We start from the raw sequence: 25,317 nt of genomic DNA on the forward strand, positions 1-25,317 counted from the left end.
TTTATTGCTGCCACTTCTGCTCTAGGGTTTAAGCCGCTTGAGGGCACTTAAGACTGCTAATTTTGCTTTTAACTGTTTCGTCTGTCTGACCTATAGCGAGAACTCAGTATTTAGAATGAGAAAGTGAACATCATTTTTTGTAAATGTTCAAGGAGGGAATGTTTTAAAAAGTTGAAGTGGTAACTCTTGGGAGAAATGGTGTAGCAGCAAAATATTCTCATTCTGTATTCATCTCATAATCATTAAGATGACATTAAATCTGGCAGCATAAACGGGATTTTGTTATCTGGCAGAAAAGTATCTTCTAATTTACACTGAGATGTTTAAGACTTATAACAAGGTATAAAGAGTAATGAGATGGGCCTCTGTGTACCTACCTAAGCAGCATCGTTGAAGCCACTCTGTATCCTCCCATGTTGACCCCTCTTCCTTCCTCCCACCAAGGGAACCACTATCCAGAATCGATAGCATTATTCCTGTGCGCCTAGTTGTAGATTTTCTATAAGGATAGGTATCCTTTAGCAATATGCGCTTTTGCAGGTTTTAAATGGTATCCTATTTTTTCTTCTTTAGCTTGTTGCTGCTTTTTTTTTTTTTTTTTTTTTTAAGGGCCAACCCTGCAGCATATGGAAGTTCTCAGACTGGGGGTTGAATGGGAGCTGCAGTTGCCGACTTACACCACAGCCACAGCTACAGGGGATCCAAGCCACTCCACTGCAGCTCAAGGCAACGCTCGATCCCTAGCCCACTGAGCTAGGCCAGGGATCAGACCCACCTCCTTGTGGATGCTAGTCAGGTTTGTAACCTATTAAGCCACAACGGGAACTCCTAGCTTGTTTCTTAGGTCTGCCATTGTTATTAGCATCCATGGTGATACCCTAATGCATTAATTACTGAGTTGTGGAGTGTTAATGTCCATTAATTTATTAAATACTATCAAATTGTTTTTCACATGGTTTGCACTGACAAAATGTATTATGTCAAAACTCTTGGTATTGATAATTTTCACAAAAGATTTTTTAAGCCATGGTGTCGGCCAATCTAATATATTAGTCTTATTTATTAGATAAAATCGTGTCTCTACCTTCTGATGCAGTTAGAATATTAACTTTACTAAACAATGAATTTTTTTAAAGAATCAATAATATTTAAGTCAAAATTTAACCTCATATTATGAAAAGGTAGTGGTTATCACTGAACCTAATAAATGTATCATGTTTTTGTCCATTATACCAGTGTTCAAGTTTCTACCTTTTCTATAATTTTACATAACACTTAAAAAAACTATACACATTATGAAACTATTTAAAAGATCTTAGAGTTCCCTTTGTGGCTCAGGAGACTGAGAACCTGACTAGTATCCGTGAGGATGCAGATTTGATCCCTGGCCTTGCTCAGTGGGTTAAAGGATCTGGTATTACCCTGAGCTGTGGTATAGCTCACAGACGTGCCTTGGATCTGGTATTGCTGTGGTGTAGGCCAGAAGCAGCTCTGATTTGACCCCTAGCCCAGGAAATTCCATATGCCACAGGTGCGGCCCTAAAAAGAAGGGGGAAGTTCGGAGTTCTCATTATGGCTCAGTGGTTAACGAATCTGACTAGGAACCTTGAGGTTGTGGGTTCAATCCCTGGCCTCACTCAGTGGGTTAAGGATCCACTGTTACCTTGAGCTGTGGTATAGGTTCCAGACGGGGCTCGGATCCCGTGTTGCTGTGACTCCAGTGTAGGCTGACGGCTATATCTCCAATTAGACCCCTAGCTTGGGAACCTCCATGTGCCACAGGTGTGGCCCTAAAAATGACCAAAAAAAAAGAAAGAAAGAAAGTGGTATATTCATACAATGGGATACTACTCAGCAAAAAATAAGAAAATAAAAGATTTTTAGTAAAGTTATACCAAAACGGTCTGAATCAAAACTCATGCGTATATGTCCACATGTAACTTAATTTCAGGTGATGATTTATTCACATTTTTTGAAATAAAATATGTACGAAACTTGAGCTTTGAAGAATATAGATGCAGTGTAGTGATTTTACTTGCAAATTGGTGATTGAACCACAGAGGCCTCACTCAGTTTTCTATAATAGAGGCAGTTTCTTTATTTTTAAATTTATGGCCATACCTAAGGCATATGAAAGTTCCTAGGCTTGGATTGCATTCAAGCCACAGCTGTGACCTACACCAGACCTGTGGCAACGCCAGATCCTTTAACCCACTGTGCTGGCCAGGGGTTGAGCCTGCACCTCTGCAGCAACCGGAGCTGTTATAGTCGGATTCCTCACCCACTGCACCACAGTGGGAACTCCATTAGAGGAACTCTCTTACTTATTGAAAGTTATTAAAATATATAGCTCCCGTTAGTTCAGTTGGTGAAGTAGAACCCTATAATGTGTACCGGTTTGTGGGATTCTGTATCCCCGAGTCCTTCACGTCGAGCAAAATTGATCTAAACTTTTGTCCCTAAACTCGTTCTTGACTTGCAGGAAGAAAGGGGCAGCAGTAAGAAGTGCAGTTGTTTGCTCCAAATAAAGCTGCTTATCTACATGTCTGTGACACTGTCTACCTCAGAATTACTCAGGGAAAAAAGAAAACTTCCAAGCCTTTTATTTCTCTGGAAACTATCAGCCTGATCTTTGAGGTGTCAAAAATTATTTTTCACTATCCAGGGATGTTCCAAAGTCATCAGTAAAATACTGGCCAACTAAATCATGTCTTTCAATAAGCAGATCGGAATCAAACATAATGCTAAATCTGGCTTGCCTCCAACCTTGTGTCACACTTGAAGTGGCCTCAGATTGAAGGAAGACAGAATATCAGGTTTTGGCACTTTGTTTCTTCGTTTTTTTGTTTTTATGGTGGAGAAGAATGGGAAAACATGTTTACCAATGAAAAGAATTTAATGGTAAAGGAAAGTTCACCAGTAATTTTACAAACTACTTAATAGAAATATAACAGAAAAAAATGTTACCTCTGATTTTATTAAGGTTCCCCGTGTGAGTGATCTGCACAATCTCTCCATTTCTAATACGAGTCAGAAACCTTCGACTCATTCTTTCCTCTTCTCCCTTCATCGTCTTTCCTCTGCTCTGTTCTTCAGTATCTCTGATTGGTTTTACTTCCTAAATAACTTTTCTCCCCTTCCTCTTCCCTCTCAACTCTGAAGCACATTGATGAAAAGAGCACACTTTTTTACAGGGCTGCAGCTCAGTGGCTCTAGACATGTGAACATTCCTTGGTGGCTGAACATGGTTGTTGGGCCTGAGCCAGGTCTCAGCTCCATCATTTGTCTATTTACACTGATGGATCGCTTGTCATCCACGTTGCCCTGATGTTCCATAGCTGGTGCTACAAAAATCCTAAGAATCCTCCCTTGCCCACTGGCCTGAACAGCATGGCCGAAATTGGAAGCTTCTGTGGATTAGTGACCCCTCTTCTGCAAAACCAGGCCTGTTCACTCTTCTCCCCTCCTCTCGATATGTAGCCATTTCTTAGTGATGGAAATAGGAAGGTGTTTATAGTGACTACAAGGAAGGAGACGGGTTGGTAGCTGTTGGGTTTTTAGATTTTCTTTTGTATATTTTTGCCCATAACTTGCCCCACCTGTGCATGTCCAGAGTTATTTTTAGTCCCTTGTAGTTTCTTTGTATTTTGTGGCTCGAGGAGATGTGTGTCTGGGTGTAAGCATTGCCGCTACTGCCACAAAGGGTCCCAGGTCCCAGTCTGTCTCAGAATAATTTTTAGTGGTGATTTCAGAGTGAGAGCTTCAGTTAAGTAGAGCTCTCCATCAGTGAAAAATAGGATTTTGACCCAAATTGCAAGGGTCTTGAGGTGATAAGTGTTGGGACTGGTCATAAATCAAATTCTTAGAGATTAGGGGGGTCTCACTAGAACATAAATTCCACAAGGGCAGAAACTTGTCTGCTCTGTTTACAGATACAGCTGCAATGCTTGGACTGATACTCGCTCAGTATTTGAGTTTGATAAGCGACCATTCCTAGGCTTTGCACTGTATAGCCTGCAGGCAGAGCATCTCCCATTGTTTATCATATTTGGAGTCATTTTTGCAAAAGTCTGTTACCCAGTAGGAGAATGTGCATTTATAAAGTAACATTATTTCTATGGAAGCTGCTAAAGTTACCCATCCCCCTCCTCCCCAGTTCAGAACATTTTTCTTCCTTGGTATAAACTCTTCAGTGTTCACTAAGAGCAGAAGTTTACCATAAGAGTTTTGTAGCCTCGCTGATTTCTTTTCTTCTTCTTCTTTTTAATAAGTATCGTTGGTTTACAGTGTTCTGTCCATTTTGGATAGAATATGATAGGAGAAAATATTCATTGACTTCTACTGTGAATTTTCTGGTGTTTAGTTGAAGCTCAACTCTTGTTGGCGTTTTCCCACATTTCTTACATACGTAGCTATCCCCAGTATGATTTCTCTTCGATTGTGAGGGTTTTATTTTTCTTTTCTTATAGGAGGCTCTTACACATGTATAGGGCTTCTCTTCAGTGTGAGTTCTTTCATGTTGAGGAAGCAGTGACTGTGTTCTGAAGGTTTTCTCATGTTTATTACATTCATAGGATTTTTTCTTTCAACTATAAAATCGGTGATGCTCCATCAAGCTTGTGTTTCCTCTGAAAGCATTGCCGTGTTCATTACACCAGTGGGGTTTCTCTTCAGAGTGAATATATTATGCAAAACAGGGTGAATTATGACAGCTTTCTGGCAACCAGGTTTTCTCTGCAGGAGTGATTCTCTGGTGCTTTTGGTTAAGTCTTCAGTAAGGCGTGAACTAGCTTGAAATCTGTCCTGTAGTCATTGCCTCTCTTATGAGGTTCCCGAGCGTATATAAAGTAACAGGCTCTGACTGAAAGTCCTGATACGTACTACATTTAAACAAGAAAAGTTCCACACTTTATTGTTTGCTCTGATAGGTCAATATAGTATTTAGATTATATCAATAAATGCATTAAATGCAAAGTGGAATATACTAGAGATTGAAGAAGAATTTGGGTTCAATAGGGAAAGTCAATAATAGGTAATTCTGAATCTTGTTGAAACATTTCTGAAAAACTTAAGATTGAGGTATTTCTGACAAGGCGTAGAAGGAGCTTTCTCTGCGCAAACTTTCTTGTGTAAGCAGAGATTATAATCTTGGCAACATCCAAAGTTCCAACATCAGGAATATCCTAATTCTGCACTTGTTTTATTGACAGTTGTGATTTTCATTAGAATTAAAATGCAAATAATCCGCGAATATAGGGGGAGGTTTGAAGAAAGCGCCGACGACATGACTTTTCTGGTGGACTAGAAAATGCTCGCTGTTCTGTTAGAAGCAGGAGCTCTTCTGTCAGTTCATGTTATTGCTGTTCCTCACCGTGAACTTTCTTAACAGATAGTAAGGTCGGGCCTCGGTTAGAACTAGAGAAGGTAGAGAAGAAGACTGTTGATTAGAAGGGGAGGTGTCTCACAGCATCAGTAGGAGCAGAAGACAGCTCCTGCCTTTATCTCTGACCTCACTGTGAGGCAGCTTTAAGGTACTGGAAGCCGGGAGAATGGGGAGGAGAGAAGAACATTAGAAAAGTGAAATGAGGAGTTCCCGTCGTGGCACAGTGGTTAACGAATCCGACTTGGAACCATGAGGTTGCGGGTTCGGTCCCTGCCCTTGCTCAGTGGGTTAACGATCCGACGTTGCCGTGAGCTGTGGTGTAGGTTGCAGATGCGGCTCGGATCCCGCGTTGCTGTGGCTCTGGCGTAGGCCGGTGGCTACAGCTCCGATTCAACCCCTAGCCTGGGAACCTCCATATGCCGCGGGAGCGGCCCAAAGAAATAGCAAAAAGACAAAAAAAAAAAGAAAGAAAAGTGAAATGATATTTTTGATTTGACGTATTACATTGCAGTTTTATAGTTTCAAAGCTTCCTCTCTTGATTAAGAACATAGGAATCACTGTGACCGCTTCATCTGTGGCTGAGACTTCTTTCTAAATAGCTGTATCGGCTGAATGCTCCTGGGTATACTGTGTCCCTCTACAGCTTCTAGCTTTTGAGCCTAAGAATAGTCAGCAGGAATAATCGTCTCATTGTGAGGAGCCCCTCTCCCGCACTGTCTCTCACAGATTCCATCGGGTTTTCTTGCTTCCCTCAGTCTCTGTCTACATGCTGGTCTATATTGGCCTTTTCTCTTCTTCTGTCTATAGGTATCCCTACAACATCACCCTTAGAGCAGTCCTTTTAAGAGTGTTGGAACCTACAAGATGAGATTTAGACCAAGAATTTGACTTTACAGAACAGACCTACAAGACATAAGAGAAGCTGTGGCTCCTGTGAAATTCAGTATTTCTTTCATAGGGTAGGTGGTCATCACTTGTGGTGTTTGCCTTCCCATGTGTTTCCAAAATAATCTCAGTTCCATGGCTCAACATGAGTCTATGAATATTCTTTCAAATACACTTTTAGTGACCATTAAGAAATTGCCTTTGTACATGGGAGTTACTATTAAAAGATTTCACTGCCTGATTCTAAAATCGCAAATTGAATCCTTTTGAACAAATTTTAAGAGATATCAAGACTGCTCGATTGCATTTAGCTTTTGCTAAAATGGAGGTTTGTTTACATAGTACTCAACCTGAATCAGTTCTGTCCATAAGTCAGACCCTAAAAAAACATCTTTTGAAGTCACTAAGTTTACTTTAACTTTCTGATGTTCATGGGAAATGATTTAGTATAGAGTAACTTCACCTGGCTGCAAGCTGTCAGTATGAGGTGACCCTGGTGGGAGAATTTTTTTTTTAGATTGTGTAATGTCACTTGGAGAAAGATTCTAGGGTCTGAGACAAAAAGAGACAGAGCCAAGGGGGAAAGCACTTTCTTTCTCACACAGATATTTAACAGTTGTTGAGAGATAGAGGTGGGGCAGGACAGAATTCCTTTAAGGCCAGCTAACCATAAATGCACATCAGAGTTTAAGTAAGTAGTGGAGTTCCTGGAGCCCCAGTGCCCACGTCCACTCTGTAATCCATTAAATGATTTTTTTGTTGTTGTGGTTGTTTTAATTTTTTTTTTTTTTTTTTTTGGTCTTTTTGCCTTTTCTAAGGCCGCACCTGCGGCATATGGAGATTCCCAGGCTAGGGGTCTAATCAGAGCTGTTGCTGCTGGCCTATACCAGAGCCACAGCAACGCGAGATCCGACCTGCATCTGCGACCTACACCACAGCTCACAGCAACACCAGATTCTTAACCCACCGAGCAAGGCCAGGGATTGAACCCTCAACATCATGGCTCCTAGTTGGATTTGTTAACCACTGAGCCAGAGGGGATCTCCCTGTTTTAAACTTTTTACTTTGTGGTAATTACAGATTCACAGGAAATTGCAAAAAAAAAAAATAGTACAGGGATAATTGTAGATTCATAGGAAGTGGCAAAACTAGTACAGAGAGATCCCATTTAGCCTTCACCTAGAAGTTTTCCTTGGAAGTTACCTCTCACATCAGTACAGCACAGTATTAAAACCAGGAAATGCATATAGGAACAATACATGTCTGCACAGTTCTGTCACATTTTATCGTATGTGTAGGTTTGTCCAACTGCCACCTCCATTAAGATACAGAACTATTCCAAAAAAAGAAAAAAAAAAAAAAAAGATACGGAACTATTCCATCACTGCAAAGATCTCTCCCGCTCTCCCTTTCGCTCCCTGCTTACAGTCACACCCATCCTACTCCTACTCCCCCCCAACCCCAGTCCCCACCATCCTTAACTGGCAGCCACTAATGTGGTCTCTCTCTTCATAGCCCTGTTTTGTTGTTTTAGATGGGCTAGTACTGTAACATGGTTTCAAAGGGGAAATATTTTGTGAAGCAGTACCATCCTAAGAAGTTTTGTTAAAACCTGCTTGTTTCTTCATATTTTTTTAATTACAGATTTCTTTAGGATGGAGGGCTCAGTGGAGTTTATTTTGCTCCCAAGTAATGTGACTGCAGGTCATTTACCCCTTGTCTTCCTTCAGTCTCTGTGTCAGAGTTTTCTTAAAAGGGAAAAGTATTTTTTCACCAACTTAATGGTGTTGAAATGAATGATTCCAAGAATTGGCTGAATATCTCAGAACCTCTTAGCATTTCTTGTTTGAGGAGTCAGAATAGCATTAATTTTTTAATGTAAAAAATAAACTCATAATTCGCTAATACCTTTGTCTTGCTTCCTTATCATAATAAATCATAATGACAAAGTAGGATCAAATGAATTGATAGGTATAAAGCACTTAGAATACTGCCTGGCACGTAGTGAGCTCTGTATTAGTGTTAACTATTGTTTTTATTGCTACTGTTAAGGCATCTGTTCTCAGGGAGAAAGGACTTTTTAAGCACAAAATTAGAAGATTAGATTATCCAGAAAAGGGCAAATGTATTGGCTACTTTAAATAAACAAAAGCCAGCCCCGCAAATGCACATAAAGAGGATTGGGAAGATGTTTACATAGGTTTATTCAGGTGGTGGGTTTATAGGTGATTGACGGCTCTTCACCCCCCATTTTCTCTCTTTTAACACATACTTAACAACCATAATTCCTCTTACAGTTGGGGAAATTAAAGTATAATATTTAGAAAGGGAATTAAATGTACCTAGTTTTGAACAGGACTCTTGTGAAACCGACACTCAGTAGTGGTAGTATAAATGAGCATTTCAGAAGGGCGGTTTGATGGGTATGAAAGCCTTGAAAAGGCTCCTCCTCTTTAACCTAGGGATTTCACCTCCAGGACTCTGTTTTTAGGAAATGGTCAGAAATGTCAGAAAAGGTGCAAGGATGTTCATTATTTAGTGATAAATTTGGAAATTGTTAAGTTAAAAACAAATTCAGAGTGGATGGATTGAATCCTAGGAATTTTGTCCTAAAGTATGGCATCTTTATATAGTTGTATAAATTGCTGTGATTTTTTTAGAAAGAATAAACATATTTTCTAGCAGTTTGATGTTTTTAATATAGTTATCATATGTCATTTTTATGTTAATATCGTATTTACCCCTAAATATTTTCTGTCTATTCAGGGAGATAATACGAAATGAGCATATATCTAGGCTGAGTACCAAGTACTAATTTTTTTTTTTTTTAACTGTAGAATTGCTTCTGTCGTTTTATTTTTTTCCTTCAGTAATTTCGAATTTGGAAGTTGCAATTTAATTTTAGGTTTAAAAAAAGGAACTCATATCTTCAGCGCATTTGCTGTTTATCTACTGTGTTAAAGTGATAATTGTCATCTCTTTCTTCAGTATTCCCATTTCAGTTGCTCAAGCCAGAAACCTAGGCACTTTCATACTTCTGGGTACTTTATTCTCTGAGACCCTAGGACTTTCATGTCTGAAATGTCACGGTATACTTTCATACTTAATTGATATTTTTGTTGGGTATTGAATTCTAGGATTTCAAAGGTATCGTTTTCGTTGTCTTTTAACATCTAGGGTTGCTATTGAGATATCTGACCCTGATCCCTTTTTTGCTATATGTAATCTGTTTTCGTTTTGTTTTTGAACTGATTTTATGATTTCTTTTTCTCTGGTGTGCTACCGTTTTTTCGATGGTAGGTCTTGATTTTGAGTCTTTTTTGGTTGTTTGTTTTTTAATCTACTGTAATGGGCTTTAGACAGGTCTTTTCTTGTTCTTTAAGTTCTGGAGGCATTTTCTTGAATTAGCTTTTTTTTTTTTTCCTGATAAGTTACTTTCCTTTATTTACTCTGTATTCTCTTAAAATTCAGAAGTTAACTATTATGGACTCTTCCAGTTAATAGCGTTTTGCTCCTATTTTAGCTTACAGTTTAAAAGATTTTATCACCTTCCTCTCGCAACTCTTTTGTTGATATTTAAAGTTTCTTTTATTACATTTTTCTTTTTCTTTTTTTTCTGCTTTTTAGGGTACATGGAGATTCCCAAGCTAGGGGTCAAATCAGTTACAGCTGCCAGCCTTTGCCACAGCCAAAGCAACACAAGATCCGAGCTGCGTCTGTGACCTACACCATAGCTCACGGCAACACCGGATCCTTAACCCACCGTGGGGGGCCAGGGATCAAATGTGCAACCTCATGGTTCCTAGTAGGATTCATTTCCACTGTGCCACCATGGGAACTCCTATTACATTTTCGTTTGCATAAGTTCTGTTTTGTTCTCTGAATATTTCTTATTTATATCCTCCTGTTTTTGCCACTTAATGGAAGCACTGCCTATCCTTATCTATCCAAGAGTAATAATTATATGGTTTTGTTTTTTTCTATTTTCTTTTGTTCTCTTCCCTAACTCAATTTCGTCGGAGTTCTTCATCTTTTTTCCTGAGGATTCTGTCACTTTGTCGTGGTGTTTGTTGTATTACAACAGAGTTCTTAACCCATTTGGAAACTTGGACTCCTTTGACAAACAGAAGTTTGTGGAATTGAACCCTTCTTTAAAATCAAATCAGTTCTATTAAAACATACTTACTGGAGTTCCCATTGACTCATTGAACCCAACTAGTATCCATGAGGATATGGCTTAGATCCCTGGCCTCGATCAGTGGGTTAAGGATCCCTCATTGCCGTGAGCTGTAGTGTAGGTTGCAGAAGCGGCTGGGATCCCCAGTTGCTGTGGCTGTGGTGTAGGCTGGCAGCTGTAGCTTCGATTAGACTCCTAGCCTGGGAACTTCCATATGCTGTGGATGGGGCCCTAAAAAGACCTCCCAAAAAAAGTATAGTATAAGATGTACTAACCATCAAATGGGTGAGTTATTTTATAGCAAAGCATGGTAAGATGTGTACATATCATCATAATATTAGTCAGATTTTAGCCAGACCAGTTTTAGAGTTTCATTGTAGACTTGGTAACCACTAAAAAAGCAAAATAAATAAATAAAATAAAACAAAATACACTTAACCAAAGTATTTTTAAAAACCATTCTATGGCAAAATATGTGCCTTTTTATTAACATAATAAGACCTAGAAGTGATGATGAGTATAAATGCTGTTTTTGAGATATCTGTACCAACTGTGATATGATATGAAAATATCTGATTTCTGTTGGCAGCAAAGTCAAATATATGGCCACATGTTGTATAAAATGTAGCCTGCATGTAAGAGTAACAGGAATGTCATTTCATTTAGAAGTTAGTGTAAAACCAAATTTTAGGTGCTTTTTTCCGTCTGAGTTCATGAGCCTTTTGCAAAATTCTGTTGACGGACCCTGTAGAATATCAAGAACCCCTTTATTAGAGGTTTCTTCAGACACCTGGGGTCATTGGCTGTCCTCCCAGAATGAAGTCATTGGAAGCTCTAACTGGGGCTTGGCAGCCAGCAGACTTCACTAAAGGTTGTGGGATGCTCAGCATTCATTATTTGTAGATCTTTCCTCTTGAGATTCAAATGTCTTCAAAGTAGAATCCATCAATCTGCATATGGAGTTTAATTATCTCTGTTCTGTGTGTGTGTGTTTGTGTGTGTGTGTGTGTGTGTGTGTGTTTGCCTTTTCTAGGGCCACTCCCACGGCACATGGAGGTTCCCAGGCTAGGGGTCCAATTGGAGCTGTAGCCGCCGGCCTACACCAGAGCCACAGCAACACGGGATACAAGCCACGTCTGCAACCTACACCACAGCTCATGGCAACGCCGGATCCTTAACCCACTGAGCGAGGCCAGGGATCGAATCTGCAACCTCATGGTTCCTAGTCAGATTCGTTAACCACTGCGCTACAACGGGAACTCCAATTATCTCTGTTCTTATAGACAAGTAATTTTGCCCTCTCATATTGTAAGGAAAATTGCTTTTATGGTTTAACTGAATGGTTGTGCTGTTAGATTTGTTGTGAAAGGACACCATTCTCTTTAGTACTTTGAAACCCTTAATATAACAAGAAAACTGGACTATTTCATGAATTTATATTTAATTTTCAACTTAATTTTTCAGGAACTTTCCAGTTGTGGGTGGAATAAAAAAGAAAAATACAGTTCTGCACCAAATGCAGTTGCCTTCACAAGAAGATTCAATCATGTGAGTTGCTTATAAAATTTTGGAATTTAGTTTCTGAAATTCAGTTCCTCAATGTATAATTTTCTCATTAAAAAGAGTTTTTGTATCATTTCTAGAACATTTCAACCTTTAAAGTATCTCTTCAAATATTGTCTGTCTTCATGATCTCTATTTTTTCCCCTTCTGTCTTCCCTATTCGAAATTTACTGAAACTTAACGTTCTTTCCTACTTGTATCTTAACTTTCATATTTTGAATATATCCCTTTGTGCTTCATTCTGCATAATTTCCTCACATCTCCATATTACACTAATTTTCTTCAGATGTCTTATCTGTTTCAAATCTATATTCTTTTATTACTATTATTTTTTAATTTTTAAGTCATTTTCAGTATTTTATAAAATTTCTGTGTTATTATCCAGAGCCCTTGGAGTACTGATTCTCTGTTATTTCTGCTGATCCTTTCTCAAAGTGATTTTGTCTCCTTGTGCATTTTATAATTTTGGACTGAGAGTGAATGTTTGTTTAAGCTTTATTTTGGGAATTTTGCTGGTGACTAGATTGAAGATCCGTGCCTTCTGAGAGGCATTTTGTTTGCTTTTGCTGGTCCCAAGGCCTCACACAGGACTCGGACTATTTTTACATTATGTGTATTGTTGGGGGAACATCTGTACTTCTCTGTAATGGAAGTTTAAACCCCAAATCCAATTAAAGACAAGTTACAAATTGTTACAGAAAACTTAATTTTCTCCTTATTCTGTATTATCTCCCTTTGTCAGTAGGCGAATTGTTTTAGTCTACCTTTTTTCCAGAATTGTAACCCCTGGAAGATGCCTTAGTTAGAAATAGATGGGAGAGGGTAGAGGTGTGAGGCCAGGTATCATGACTTTGAAGGGGTATAAAATCCCAAGGCCCGGTGCTCCAAGGGGAAGTCTTCCGAGAGCAGCTGTTTAAAAACCTTTCTTTTTTTTGGCCTTTATTTCCCTCTTTGTTTTGGTCTGTAGTGAAATATTTTCTTTTCCTTTCAAGTTAGTCATGTGCTTTTTATAAAAAAGCTTATCTTTTTTTTTGTTGTTGTTCTTTTTACCATTTCCTGGGCCGCTCCCGCGGCATATGGAGGTTCCCAGGCTAGGGGTCGAATCGGAGCTGTAGCCACCAGCCTACGCCAGAGCCACAGCAACGCAGGATCCAAGCCGAGTCTGCGACCTACACCACAGCTCACGGCAACGCTGGATCCTTAACCCACTGAGCAAGGGCAGGGATCGAACCTGCAACCTCATGGTTCTTAGTCGGATTCGTTAACCACTGCGCCATGACGGGAACTCCAGAAAAGCTTATCTTTAACCCAGGGGTTTATAACAAATAGTTTCTCAAGTTAATTGGTTCATTTTACTCCCCCAAATTGAAGTGAATTGAAGATTCTTAAAACTTAGATTCAGCCATTCTTAAGAGGTATGGAGCAAACATGGCTTATACTCAATTCCATATTTAAGCTGTATAGAGGTCATTTTTAAAATACTTCTGAGGTAGTCAGAATTTATAATCACAGGAAGTTTTCTTCTTGCCATATAAAAACATTTTGTTACAGTACCCACAAATTTGACTTTAGATTTTTAAGCACTCATATTATTCTTAAGAAAGCCAAGAGGTTGTTAGAGTCAAATATATTACAATGAACCAAAAGCTTTTATCCTTAATGAAGATTACAGTTGATGCTATAAGTTCCATTACTTAGTTATTACATTATTCTGTTATTTTCTCCTAAGAGGGTGATAAGAGATTCGTAGTTGCAAATTACACAGGAAGTTGGAGTCTTTTAGAGAAAATGTATATGCATTTTTATTTTTAAAATGAGTTTCTTAGAGATAACATAGAGGTGAGTCATTTTTTTTGGTCTACTCTGATAATCTCTGCTCTTTGAATTAGAAAAGATGCAAAGATGGTTCAGAGAATTTCTAGATATCCTTAACCTCCCCTAAATGTTAATATCTTACAAAAGTATAGTATAGTTGCCAGACTCTGCCATAATTTTAGTAACCATTGTATATTGGTTATTTCTCTGATAACTTGTTAATGCCTTCTGGCCAGTGGCTTCCTGACTTTTTATTGGGTAAAGTGTTATCTACATATTTTTCAAATGTTATCTTTAGAGAATTGGAAAGTTGACTAATAATTGAAAATGAATGTTTTTAGGAATGAGAATGATGTTATGCTTATTAAAAATACTTTTTTGAAAATATTTATAATGCAATTATATATTGTCTGTGATTTGCTTTATGGTTTTAATGGGGCATTTGAAAGTAGGGTGAGGGTGGGGGTGAGAAAGCTTGGCTACAACTTGGTCATTGAAGCTGGTTGGTATGTACTGGGAACTTTATTATTATCATCTGTTTAGTTCAGCATACATTAGAAGTTTTCTATGGTAAAAAGTTAAACTATCTTTAAAACTTAACATACATTTGGCTGCAAGTGTTAAGATTTTCATAACTTCTCTCTAAGATTATAAAACCCTGAATAAAGCAACTACAGTTAAAAATATCCTATGAAGGAGTTCCCCTCGTGGCGCAGTGGTTAACGAATCCGACTAGGAACCATGAGGTTGCAGGTTCGGTCCCTGCCCTTGCTCAGTGGGTTAAGGATCCAGCGTTGCCGTGAGCTGTGGTGTAGGTTGCAGACGCGGCTCGGATCCCACATTGCTGTGGCTCTGGCGTAGGCCGGTGGCTACAGCTCCGATTCGACCTCTAGCCTGGGAACCTCCATATGCCGCGGGAGCAGCCCAAGAAATAGCAACAACAACAACAACAAAAGACAAAAAGACAAAAAGACAAAAAAAAAAAAAAAAAAAAAAAATCCTATGAAAAAATATTTTCTAGGATTTGCTTTTTAATGGAGTATTTGATACAACTCTAAGAATGTGTTAAATGTTTACTGGAATCATATGAAGTTGCCAGTGTTTGGCTGTTTTTAGCCTACAAAAATGGCAAGTTCATATAGTTAATATGTATTAGAAAGTGTTCTAAAAAACAACTGTGAATTTACCACCTAAACCAAGAAATGGAATTTTACCAAAACTGAGGAAGCATTTTACGTGTTCTTCATTCTTTACTTAAGGGGTAACCATTATATGAAAATTTGGGGGGTTTTTCTTTTCTTCTGTTTTAAAATTGATTTAAAAATTTTAACTCCTCTCATGTAGATTTAACAGAAATATTTTTACACCTGAACAGGATGTGGCATAAATTTGCTTGTTTTTCATCTTTGTAAACTATATCCTCAGACACGGGTATTCTTCTGTGGTTGGCTTCTTTCACTTGCGTGTGTCTCTGCTTGAATCCATGGTGATGTATGTGTAGCTCTGATTCGTTGATTTTCAGTGCTGTCTTCCAGCATTTCACTGCGTGAATGTATCAGAAAGAATGTATCATTCTTTTGAAGGTGGAAATAGGATGTATTTCCTAAGTTTCAATTTGATGTATTTTAATTTGATGTATTTTCAAATTAGAAAATATGATGTATTTTCTAATTTTGGGCTCTTGTGAAGAATGTTGCTGTGACTGTTCTGAGTCGTTTTGATACTTAGGTGCCGGAGTTTCTCTGGCCACTGCTTTCAAACCTTTGTGACTGTGACCCACAGTAAGATGAAGTACTTTACATGGCAATTCACCCCCGACACACCTGAAACTAAAGTTCTCAGAAACAATATATACTTGTATTAGATGATACCTACTCTGATGTTTTTCTGCTAAGAAAAAAAAAAAAAAAGCAGTTGAAAAACACTGCTGCTTAGACTTACTAAAATGATATCATAAAATGGGTGATAAACACTGTGATCTGTATGTCTAGATGTAAAATTTGTGTCATAGAGAGTAGATCCAGGTTTAACTACACAGGACTGTCTAATTTTTTTTCGAAATGGTTGTGCCAGTTTTCATTGAGCTTTTTCATTACTGTATATCCTTATCGAACACTTGATATCATTAAACTTTGCACTCTGATTGGTACGAAATGACTTCAGCTTTCGTTTTCATGCAATTAAATGTTTGTTACACTCCAGCCATGTCCTGAGCATTGGTCTCAATGTTTGGGACATATTAGTGAACAAGAAAAACAGATCGCTCTCTTCATGGACCTTTTCATTTTAGTCCTTGATAATCTTAAATTCGCAGATATTTCATTTTTGGAAGTTCTGTCATTTTCAGATCTCCCTTGTCATTTTTCTGCTATTCTCTTTTTTCTATTTTATTATATTTCATTTTATATCGTTTTATTTTGGCCACGCCTGAGGCATGCAAAAGTTCCTGAGCCAGGGATTGAACCCAAGTCACAGCATTGACAAGGCTGAATCATTAACTGCCAGGCCACCAGGAAACTTCTATCTCTTACTCATTTGAAACTACTTAACTGTAAAATAAAACAAGGATGTAAAACAAATATCTATGGTTTAATGAAAGTTTTACCAACCACCCTAGAAACCCCTTCTTGTGTATTTCTTTAATAGACTTTGGTTTCTTACAGTGGGAAATGGGCCTGGATGCTAGAAATGTTCATTGCTATTAAGCTGACTCTAATTTCTAGGCCTTTTCAGCAGATCCAGCCAGTATCTCTCTTCTTCTCTCTTTTCCCCGCGCACGCGCACACACACGTGCACATGCACAACTGTCTAAAGATAAGAAATCTCTGATATTTCTAATTCAAATTCAAATTCAGGACCAGAGTTTTACTTTAACTCTTCCGTATTACATCCACATGCCCTTTCTTCCACACCCAGAATCCGGGTTTTTAAGGAGAACAGGGCATGATACTGTATCCTCTAAGTGACTTCTTATCTTAGATAACAAACAACAGTCTCAGAGTAACAGAACCACTATCAGTAATATTAGTGTAAACAGGTAAATACATGTTTGGCAGATGTTCTCTTTTTTATAGCTGTAGTATATGTTGTCTGAGCATAGAGGTGTCTTATAATGTACACTCCTTTTAACTGGCATTGCTCTATTTCTGTGACTAAATTACATTTACTGCTCACTACCATCCTTATGTTGATGTTGCTCTACTCATTTGGTTGCCCGAAGAGCTCATTGTAGCAATAATTCTTTTTTCTTTTCTTTTCTTTTTTTTTTTTTTTAGGGCTGTACCTGCAGCATATGAAAGTTCCCAAGCTAGGAGTCGAATTGGAGCTCTAGCTGCCGGCCTACACTGCAGCCATGCCAGATCCAAGACGCATCTCCAACCTGTAGCACAGCTCATGGTAATGCCCGATCCTTAACCACAGAGCAAAGCCAGGGATCGAACCTGCATCCTCATGGATACTGGTCGGGTTCGTAACCTGCTGAGCCACAACAGGAACTCCTAGAACAATGATTCTTAAGTGTTTTACATGTTGACAATTTGCCTGTCCTCTGTATAAAATTCTTTTCTTGAATTTGATAGTACTACATCTTTTACTGTTGAAAACTGATGGTAATTAAATTTTTGTTTGCTTAAAAATTACTTCTTTTTGTCTCAGTGGCCACAAGAATTTTTTTAAGTCTAGTAACTTCATTAGACTTAATGAAATTAAGTGTTGGTCGTATCTCAGTGTTGGTTATTCTGGAGCAGTATCTCAAGTGTGGTTGGCGTTAACTGGGGCCGTTGACTGGGGAGCACCTACACTTTACAACATGGTGGTCTTAGGGCAGTTGGACTTCTTACATGGTAGCTTTGGCATCCCAGAGAGAATGTTCCAGCAGTCAAGGCAGGGTTACATGTTCTTTTATGACTTTGTGCTGGAAGTCAGAATCAATTTTTTTTTTTTTTTTTTTGTCTTTTCTAAGGCTGCTCCCACGGCATATGGAGGTTCCCAGGCTAGAGGTCTAATCGGAGCTGTAGCCGCTGGCCTACACCATAGCCACAGCAACACAGGATCCGAGCCGCATCTGCAACCTACACCACAGCTCACGGCAACGCCAGATCCTCAACCCACCGAGCGAGGCCAGGGATCGAACCCGCAACCTCATGGATCCTAGTCGCATTCATTAACCACTGAGCCACGGTGGGAACTCCAGCGTAAATTTTATTAATTTTCCCTTCCTTGAAGCAGTGATGAGCCTGTCAGCTTTCATTGAGAGGTGATGTACATCACAGTTTTCAGTGTGAGAAGGGACAAAGAATTTGTGGCCATGTGTTCAAACCACCATAGTATGTGTCTTAAAATTCAACATTGGGAGTTCCCATCGTGGCTCAGCAGTAACGAACCTGGCTAATATCCATGAGGATGCAGGTTCGATCCCTGGCCTTGCTCAGTGAGCTAAGGATCTGGTTTTGCCTTGAGCTGTGATATAGGTCACAGACGTGGCTTGGGTCTGGTATTTCTGTGGATGTGATGTAGGCCAGCAGCTGTAGCTCCAATTTGACCCCTAGCCTGGGAACTTTCATATGTCACACGCGTGGCCCTTAAAAAAAGGAGAAAAAAAATTGACATTAAAGTTAAATAAGTCACTGATCATGCAGTTTATATTGAATTCATAATTGATATTTGGTAAGGTTGTTAATATATCTAAAATATAACTGGATCTGTTTTAGAACATTTTAAAAGTAAACTTTATTAGAATCAGAGATAATTATTGCCATTAGTAGCTCAAATATAGTTAACAAATAATGAAATGGCTTCGTTAAAATACATACGTTTTACATTTACATATATACTTAAAACATATACATTTTGACTATTTATAGATGAAAGTTTCAAGGTGCAAAAATCAGAAATATTTCTCACTAAAAAAGGTGATGAAATAGGAAGCAGTGGCTTTATCTTTGGTACTAAAATTTCTAACTAATTCTGTTTTCCATTTTCTAAGTTTGAGCCAGCTGATAGTTCCTTGATTTTGCTTCCATAGCTCATGAATTAAAATAGTACCTACATATTATGTTACATCATACGAGAAGCACACTATTTTCACCAGAGTAAAGCATTTTTGTAAGGTTATAGAGCTAGTTTGCCTTCTGATAGTTTCTAATGCTTTTTTAAAAAGAAATCTTAAAATATCTTTAAGTCATTACATACTTTAAAAATACAATCTTAATGTAATTTTAGAATGACTTAGATATATTTTTCTTTTTGATGTTTTATTCATACCAGGAAAACCTTATTTAAGATTCTTTACACTTACAGTTCTGTTCATTGTAAATAATCACAGTGTGGGATAACACAGCCACAGAAAAATATGCTATAAGTAGCATCATGTTTCACAATGTCTGATCATAGAGCCTAGCAAATTCTGCCAGTGTGTTTCAAAATAGAGCAAACAACACTTGTATAGTGTTCATGTTGCATCACCCTGGTTTTATTGCATTCTCTTTTCCTTCAAAATTTGTATTAACTTTTATAAATTAAAAACTGTAGTGGTGTTTGTGTGTGTGTGTACACACATACATACATATACACATGTCTATGTATATACGAAGTTTGTGGAACATTTGAAGATTGGTTATGTCCTGGTGGTACATCGGGGGAAAGGATTGTTTTTAAAGAGCTATCAGTAGTCCCAAGTGGCTCTTATCATTAATTTGATCCTAGTAAGTAAATAATCTTACCATTCAGCCATTTTTTATTTTCATTTGCAGGTAAGCTTTTGGGTTGTTAGAGAGATTCTTCATGCTCAAACATTGAAAATTAGAGCAGAAGTTTTGAGCCACTATATTAAAACTGCTAAGGTAAGACAAATTTGTGTTTTTTTGTGTGTGTTTTTTTTTTGTTTTTTTTGTTTTTTTTTTTTTTTGAGTTCAACCATTCAACAATGCTTATGAGTAAATATTTGCCTGTGCCCCTATATTTATTATTGATGCTGGAAAATAAGGCCTGTTGATTAATATAAATCAGTTTTAAAGCTGGTTGCCTGTTTCCCTTGATTTTTCCCTTATTCCTCCTGTCTTCCCCCCCGTTCTTTTATACCTTCCTCTGTCTCTCAGAGAAGCTGAATTTCATAATATTTGACTGGGCAGAGGTCAGATTATGATGGGGTTTAATATTTATGAAACATTGATTTATTTTGCAGGTGAATGAAAAAGCTTTATAGGATTAAGTAGGAGAATACATAGCAGTCACTTTCCTTTGAAGTAGATCACTCTGCCAACCATACAGAGAATGATAAGACTTTATTTTTAAAAGAATAGTATAAATGAGGATGTTAACCAAATGTATTTATTGAGTAGCATAGATAATAGTTGCAGCAAGAGAAATAGAACCTGGATTTCAAGGACAGTCAGAATTTAGAGTGGAGGATGGACTAGGAATCCACAAGAGGATACCAAGATTTTATTAAAATTTGTAACAACTCCAAGTTTACGTTGAGTTTACTAGAAAACAGTATATTTGTAGCTACATTCTTCATTATTCTTGTAACAGATTTATAACATCTCACTTGTAAATGAAGATGGAATAAATAAGCATACCACTTTACAGTTGTAAATTATTGTAGTTATTGTAAAATTGTACTTATTGTAAGTCATAACACTTTCATATTTTCCTCAAGCACCTGGAAACAATTGTAGTCTAACATTCTACAGCACTAGGTGGCAGAGTTACCCTTCTAAAAATTTGGTATTTTGCAGAAGTGTCATCAAATTTTTTAAAACATCCTTTCTGGTAGGTTAGATAAATACTGGATTTTAGCTAATAGAAATTCATGACTTTTCTACATAGATTCTGAATTTGTGTTATTATTTTCCGGTATTTTTTGGTGTTTTTAATGTACTACTTCTATGTTCCTCTTAAAACCACAGAATTTTGCCCATCAAACCTACCATTATTGTCATCAAATAACCATTTATTCCAGCTCAGACTATTATTAGACTTTTGAGTTATTTTTGGTTAGCGTTTGCTTTCACTCCAAGCCCTAAATTGATAATTTCTTTTGTCTCATTGCTGTATTTTAAAACCCTCCTGTGTGAATCTGCCTTCTGTATTCACTTTGTTATAAAACTGGCAGGTCTTTCTCTTCTTTTAGTAGATATTTCAGTTCTGTAAAGATAGGAAAAGAAAAAAAAGAAAGAAAACAAACCTTACACACACAAGCGTATGTATATAGTGTGTAAAAAGATGTAAGGAATTATCTCATGTGAATGCCTGGGGAGTGGCTGACAGTTGTGAAATCTGTAGGGCAGGCAGAAAGCCTAGAGACTCAGGCAGCAGTTGCCAGATTTTTGCTGTTATAAACACCACTGTGTAAAGCATTCTTTTATGAGTCTCTTGGTGCTCAATTGAGGGTTAAAGCCCTAGAAATGTATAGAGAAAAGACAAATTACCTTCACAGAAATAACAATTAAACCAGTAGTTTGCATTGAATCTGATGAGAATGAACTTTTTTGTGTTGACTGTTTAGGTTCTCTCCTGAAATGTCTGTTCAAGATCTTTGAACAGTTTTCTTTTTTTTTTATTTTTATTTTTTTATTTTCCCACTGTACAGCAAGGGGGTCAGGTTATCCTTACATGTATACATTACAATTACATTTTTCCCCCAGCCTTTCTTCTGTTGCAACATGAGTATCTAGACAAAGTTCTCAATGCTATTCAGCAGGATCTCCTTGTAAATCTATTCTAAGTTGTGTCTGATAAGCCCAAGCTCCTGATCCCTCCCACTCCCTCCCCCTCCCATCAGGCAGCCACAAGTCTCTTCTCCAAGTCCATGATTTTCTATCATAGTATCAGTCTTTGATTTTTATAGAAGTTTTAAAAATATAATTCCATATGCTAAAGTTCTCTGCTATATTCTTTGCCTACATTTTCCTGTTTGTGACTTGTCTTGCATAACTCTTTCAATATTAAAACACTTCAAACTCTTATTTGATACTTTGATGTATTATTTTTTGATATAGATGCTCTTACTTTAATAATCAAATGCATTAATCTTTAACTTTTATTGTCTTAAGAATATCACTTAAAAAATCTTACTCTGACTTCTGAGAATATCAAAGATTTTCTCTTACATTATTTTTAAAAAGTTTTATAGTTTTGATTTTGGTATTTAATTTGTCTGAGATTTTAGATTAATGTGTATGAATTATGGATTCCGGTTCATATTTTTCCATATGAATAATCATTCTGGCACCATTTTTTTAAATCTTTGTTAAAGCTCTCTTTATTTTGCCTGGAAGCATCTTCATGTTACCCTTGTTCTTGAAAAATGCTACTCCAGACTTAGTTGCTTTTTTATTTACTTGGGATTCCTTGAACTTCCTAGTCCTAGAAATTAGTGTCTCTGAGTAATTTGGGAAAATAAGCTGTCATTATCCCTAATATAGTTTCTACCTCGTTATTTTTCGTCATGTTCTTCTGCAGCTCCATTTAGATAAAGGTTATGAGCCTTTTTTGCTCTCTCTTTCTTATCTCTTTAATCTTTATTTCACATTTTTTAAAAAAAACTCTTTGGCTTTTCTTTTGCTTTCTGAATAATGTCTTCATTTTTAACCTTTATTTTATGTGAGTCCAATACCTGATATTCTTCTCTATTTGTGAATTCTTGTTTCCTTGTGTTTTTCCTTGTCCTTTTTTTTTTTTTTTTTTTTAACTTGCACTCATATTTCTTGAAATTTTATGGGGGTTCTCTGAGTCCTGAGTTTTTTGGGTTTTTTTTTTTTTTTTTTTTTTTTTTTTTTGCTTTTTAGGGCCACATCCATGGCATATGGAGGTTCCCAGGCTAGGGGTCAAATCGGAGCTACAGCTGCTGGCCTACACCACAGCTCACAGCAACTCTGGATCCTTAACTCACCGAACAAGGCCAGGGATGGAACCCGCAACCTAATGGTTTCTAGTCGGATTTGTTTCTGCTGTGCCACATTGGGAACTCCCGAGTCTTGAGTTAAGGTAGCATTTGTTAGGGTTCTTCAGTAGAACAGAACTCCTTAGCTTTCCTTAGCTCATATTCAAAACAGGCGTTTTTGCCTTGGAGTCTCTTGATCGTGAGGACAGTTTTAAATGATAAGACCATCAAGATGAATTCAAAGAAATCTAGGCATTTAGCAATAATTTGAAAGAAATAACCTGACAAAAATGTCAAGTTGGTGTCTTGGTAAGTTGATAGAACCTAGCATTAGATGGGCGTTTTCTTCATGGAGGCTGCAAAATGCAGGGTCTAGTATTGGGAAGCAGGTGGATATCCAGCGTGAACAAGGAACAGAGGATCTGGGGATTGAGGCAGGAGCAAGCAGGAAACTAAGGAGGGCTTTGGAAAGCCGGTTTGAACCCTAGCCCTAGAATAATGGGGGTCTGGTGTAGGACACCAGATCAGGATCCTGGGCCTGACCCTTTCTTTGAACTTGGATCATAAGGCACAGGCTGAGTAATACGAGGAAGGAAACTGCTTACTAGAAACAGGGATGCTTGATCATACCAGATATCCTTGATACTGAGCCATAGCTTTGGTTTTCTTAACATGTTACACAACTAGAGGTAAATTTGTTCTCAGAGCTCGGGGGCAGTGCCGAGTTAGAATGTGGAAGTTCTGTTGTGGACCAGAGTCAGCTTACTGTAAACACAGTGGATACCCCACATCTCAACAATGAGAGTAATAAGTACTAGAACAGCACCAGTTGCCTAGGCTGTACTTGCTAAAGTTGTGTTGTATTCATGGTATTCATTTTTCATCTTTCTTCCTCCTTTTTCTTAAATCTTCCAGAAACTGTATGAGCTGAATAACCTTCATGCACTTATGGCAGTGGTTTCTGGCCTCCAGAGTGCCCCAATTTTCAGGTTGACTAAAACATGGGCGGTGAGTAATCTATCTCTCTTAGTTAATGAAAGTTAGACTTCCTGTTGAAAGTAAAGATGTATTGGTTCCTTTTGTAGTTCTTGATAAGGTTAATGCTATAATAGAGAAGGATTTTTAAATTACTTTATTCTTTGAAACCTGCTTTTAAAAAAAAAAAACTTTTTAGGGCCACACCCGTGGCATATGAAAGTTCCCAGGTTAGGGAACTATGTATCACAGCTATAGCTGCACAGCCACAGCAACACAGGATCCCAGCTGCGACTGTGACCTACACCCCAGCTCATGGCAGTACCGGATCCTTAACCTACTGAGCAAGGCCAGAAATCAAACCTGCATCCTCATGGATACTAGGTTCGTAACCTGCTGAGCCACAACAGGAACTCCTAAACCTACACTTTTTTTTCTGTCCTTAAATAAGTATTTCACTAGTCTTGTCAGGTATTGGGGGGTAAATTACAATTTGGTGCTTGGTTTCTGCTCTAGGAAATCATTTTCGTAGAACTTCTGTAAACATATTTGACAACAGAGCATTTCATGTTTACTTATATATAGGAAAGTATAAATGCAAAAGAAAATCATATTTAATCATGTTAAGATTATGCTTTTGGAAAGTCTTAGAAATATATAAATTGGAAGCTTCAAAAAAGATTTACTGATTTAGATTTCCATTAATTTTCAGTCAGTAAGCTCTCAGGTTTTTTTCTTAGGAATAATGGAAAATCTGAGAGTTAATATGGAAGTGCACATTGTGGGCTTATGTTAGTCATATTCGTTTGTATTACTTTAGCAAGGTCAGGGTGTGAATTTTGACTTCTGCAAATTTGTGTATTTTTTACTTGAGTAACGTGAGATACTGGCCTCAAGCTTTCTAGGTATTTTTCATTTAGATTTTTATGCAACTGGGATTTTAGATTCAATTAAATCTGTTTGTATTTAATACTGTTCTTTAATGTTAGAGAGGAACGGTCTTGTTTATTACATTTTGTACAAAGAGTGAGTGTGTTCTTACTGTCCTGTAAGAAAGACTGGACTGACTTTAAAAAACACTTTGTTTTTTTACTTACCGAAATATAATTTTGTTTTTAATTAGCCTGGTGGTGTTTTCACTTTTCGTAGTATATGAAGAGACAGATGTTTCTCATGAAAATCAGGATAGATTTCTATACTGGAAAAACATTAGTATAGAAGAGCTTACAGTCCTCTTTATATTTTATTTGTATTTTTAAAACACCTGAATGAAGGATTTTCCTACTCTAAAAATTATTTTTAATAATGATGGCCTTATTCTCATTTACTAAAATTTGGATTTAACGGAGGAATGGAAATGATTATACAGTTAGAATTCCATCTTTGAAGTTCTAGGGAAAAGAATTATACTCTGGTTTATATTGTGGTTTAGAAATGAGATACATTTCCCTTATGTTAATTTTTATTTTCCTGGAAGTTATTTTCATTGTCTCCCTCATGTATTTGCACAGAAAATAATTATGTGTAAATTTAGTAAGAACTCCATTATTAATCTGAAGGAAATACGTGATTTTATATTAAAATTTAAAAATTCCACACCGTGCCACTAATTGCTTGACATATAGTAATGAATG

At 37.4% G+C, this 25,317-nt stretch overlaps 1 protein-coding gene across 4 annotated transcripts in view; it reads left to right on the forward strand.

The window, feature by feature from the left end:
- RALGPS2 (Ral GEF with PH domain and SH3 binding motif 2) overlaps positions 1 to 25,317 on the forward strand; it is a 161,711-nt gene that overhangs the window by 54,833 nt on the left and 81,561 nt on the right. For 2 of the 4 annotated variants that reach the window (XM_084977768.1, XM_084977769.1), the window contains exons 5-8: positions 6,192 to 6,343; positions 11,911 to 11,994; positions 19,575 to 19,664; positions 23,624 to 23,716. In XM_084977768.1, coding sequence (XP_084833894.1) covers positions 23,657 to 23,716 — 60 coding nt within the window. In that variant the 5' untranslated portion in view covers positions 6,192 to 6,343; positions 11,911 to 11,994; positions 19,575 to 19,664; positions 23,624 to 23,656. The remainder of the gene's footprint in view (positions 1 to 6,191; positions 6,344 to 11,910; positions 11,995 to 19,574; positions 19,665 to 23,623; positions 23,717 to 25,317) is intronic. The other 2 variants (XM_021063727.2, XM_021063729.2) reach the window with 1 other exon arrangement.

The sequence above is a fragment of the Sus scrofa genome, chromosome 9 (assembly GCF_054392235.1).
Source record: "Sus scrofa isolate SSC_HxYL_T2T_F1_AM1 chromosome 9, Sscrofa_HxYL_maternal_Yorkshire_Landrace_v2.0, whole genome shotgun sequence".
Classification (NCBI taxonomy): Eukaryota; Metazoa; Chordata; class Mammalia; order Artiodactyla; family Suidae; genus Sus; species Sus scrofa.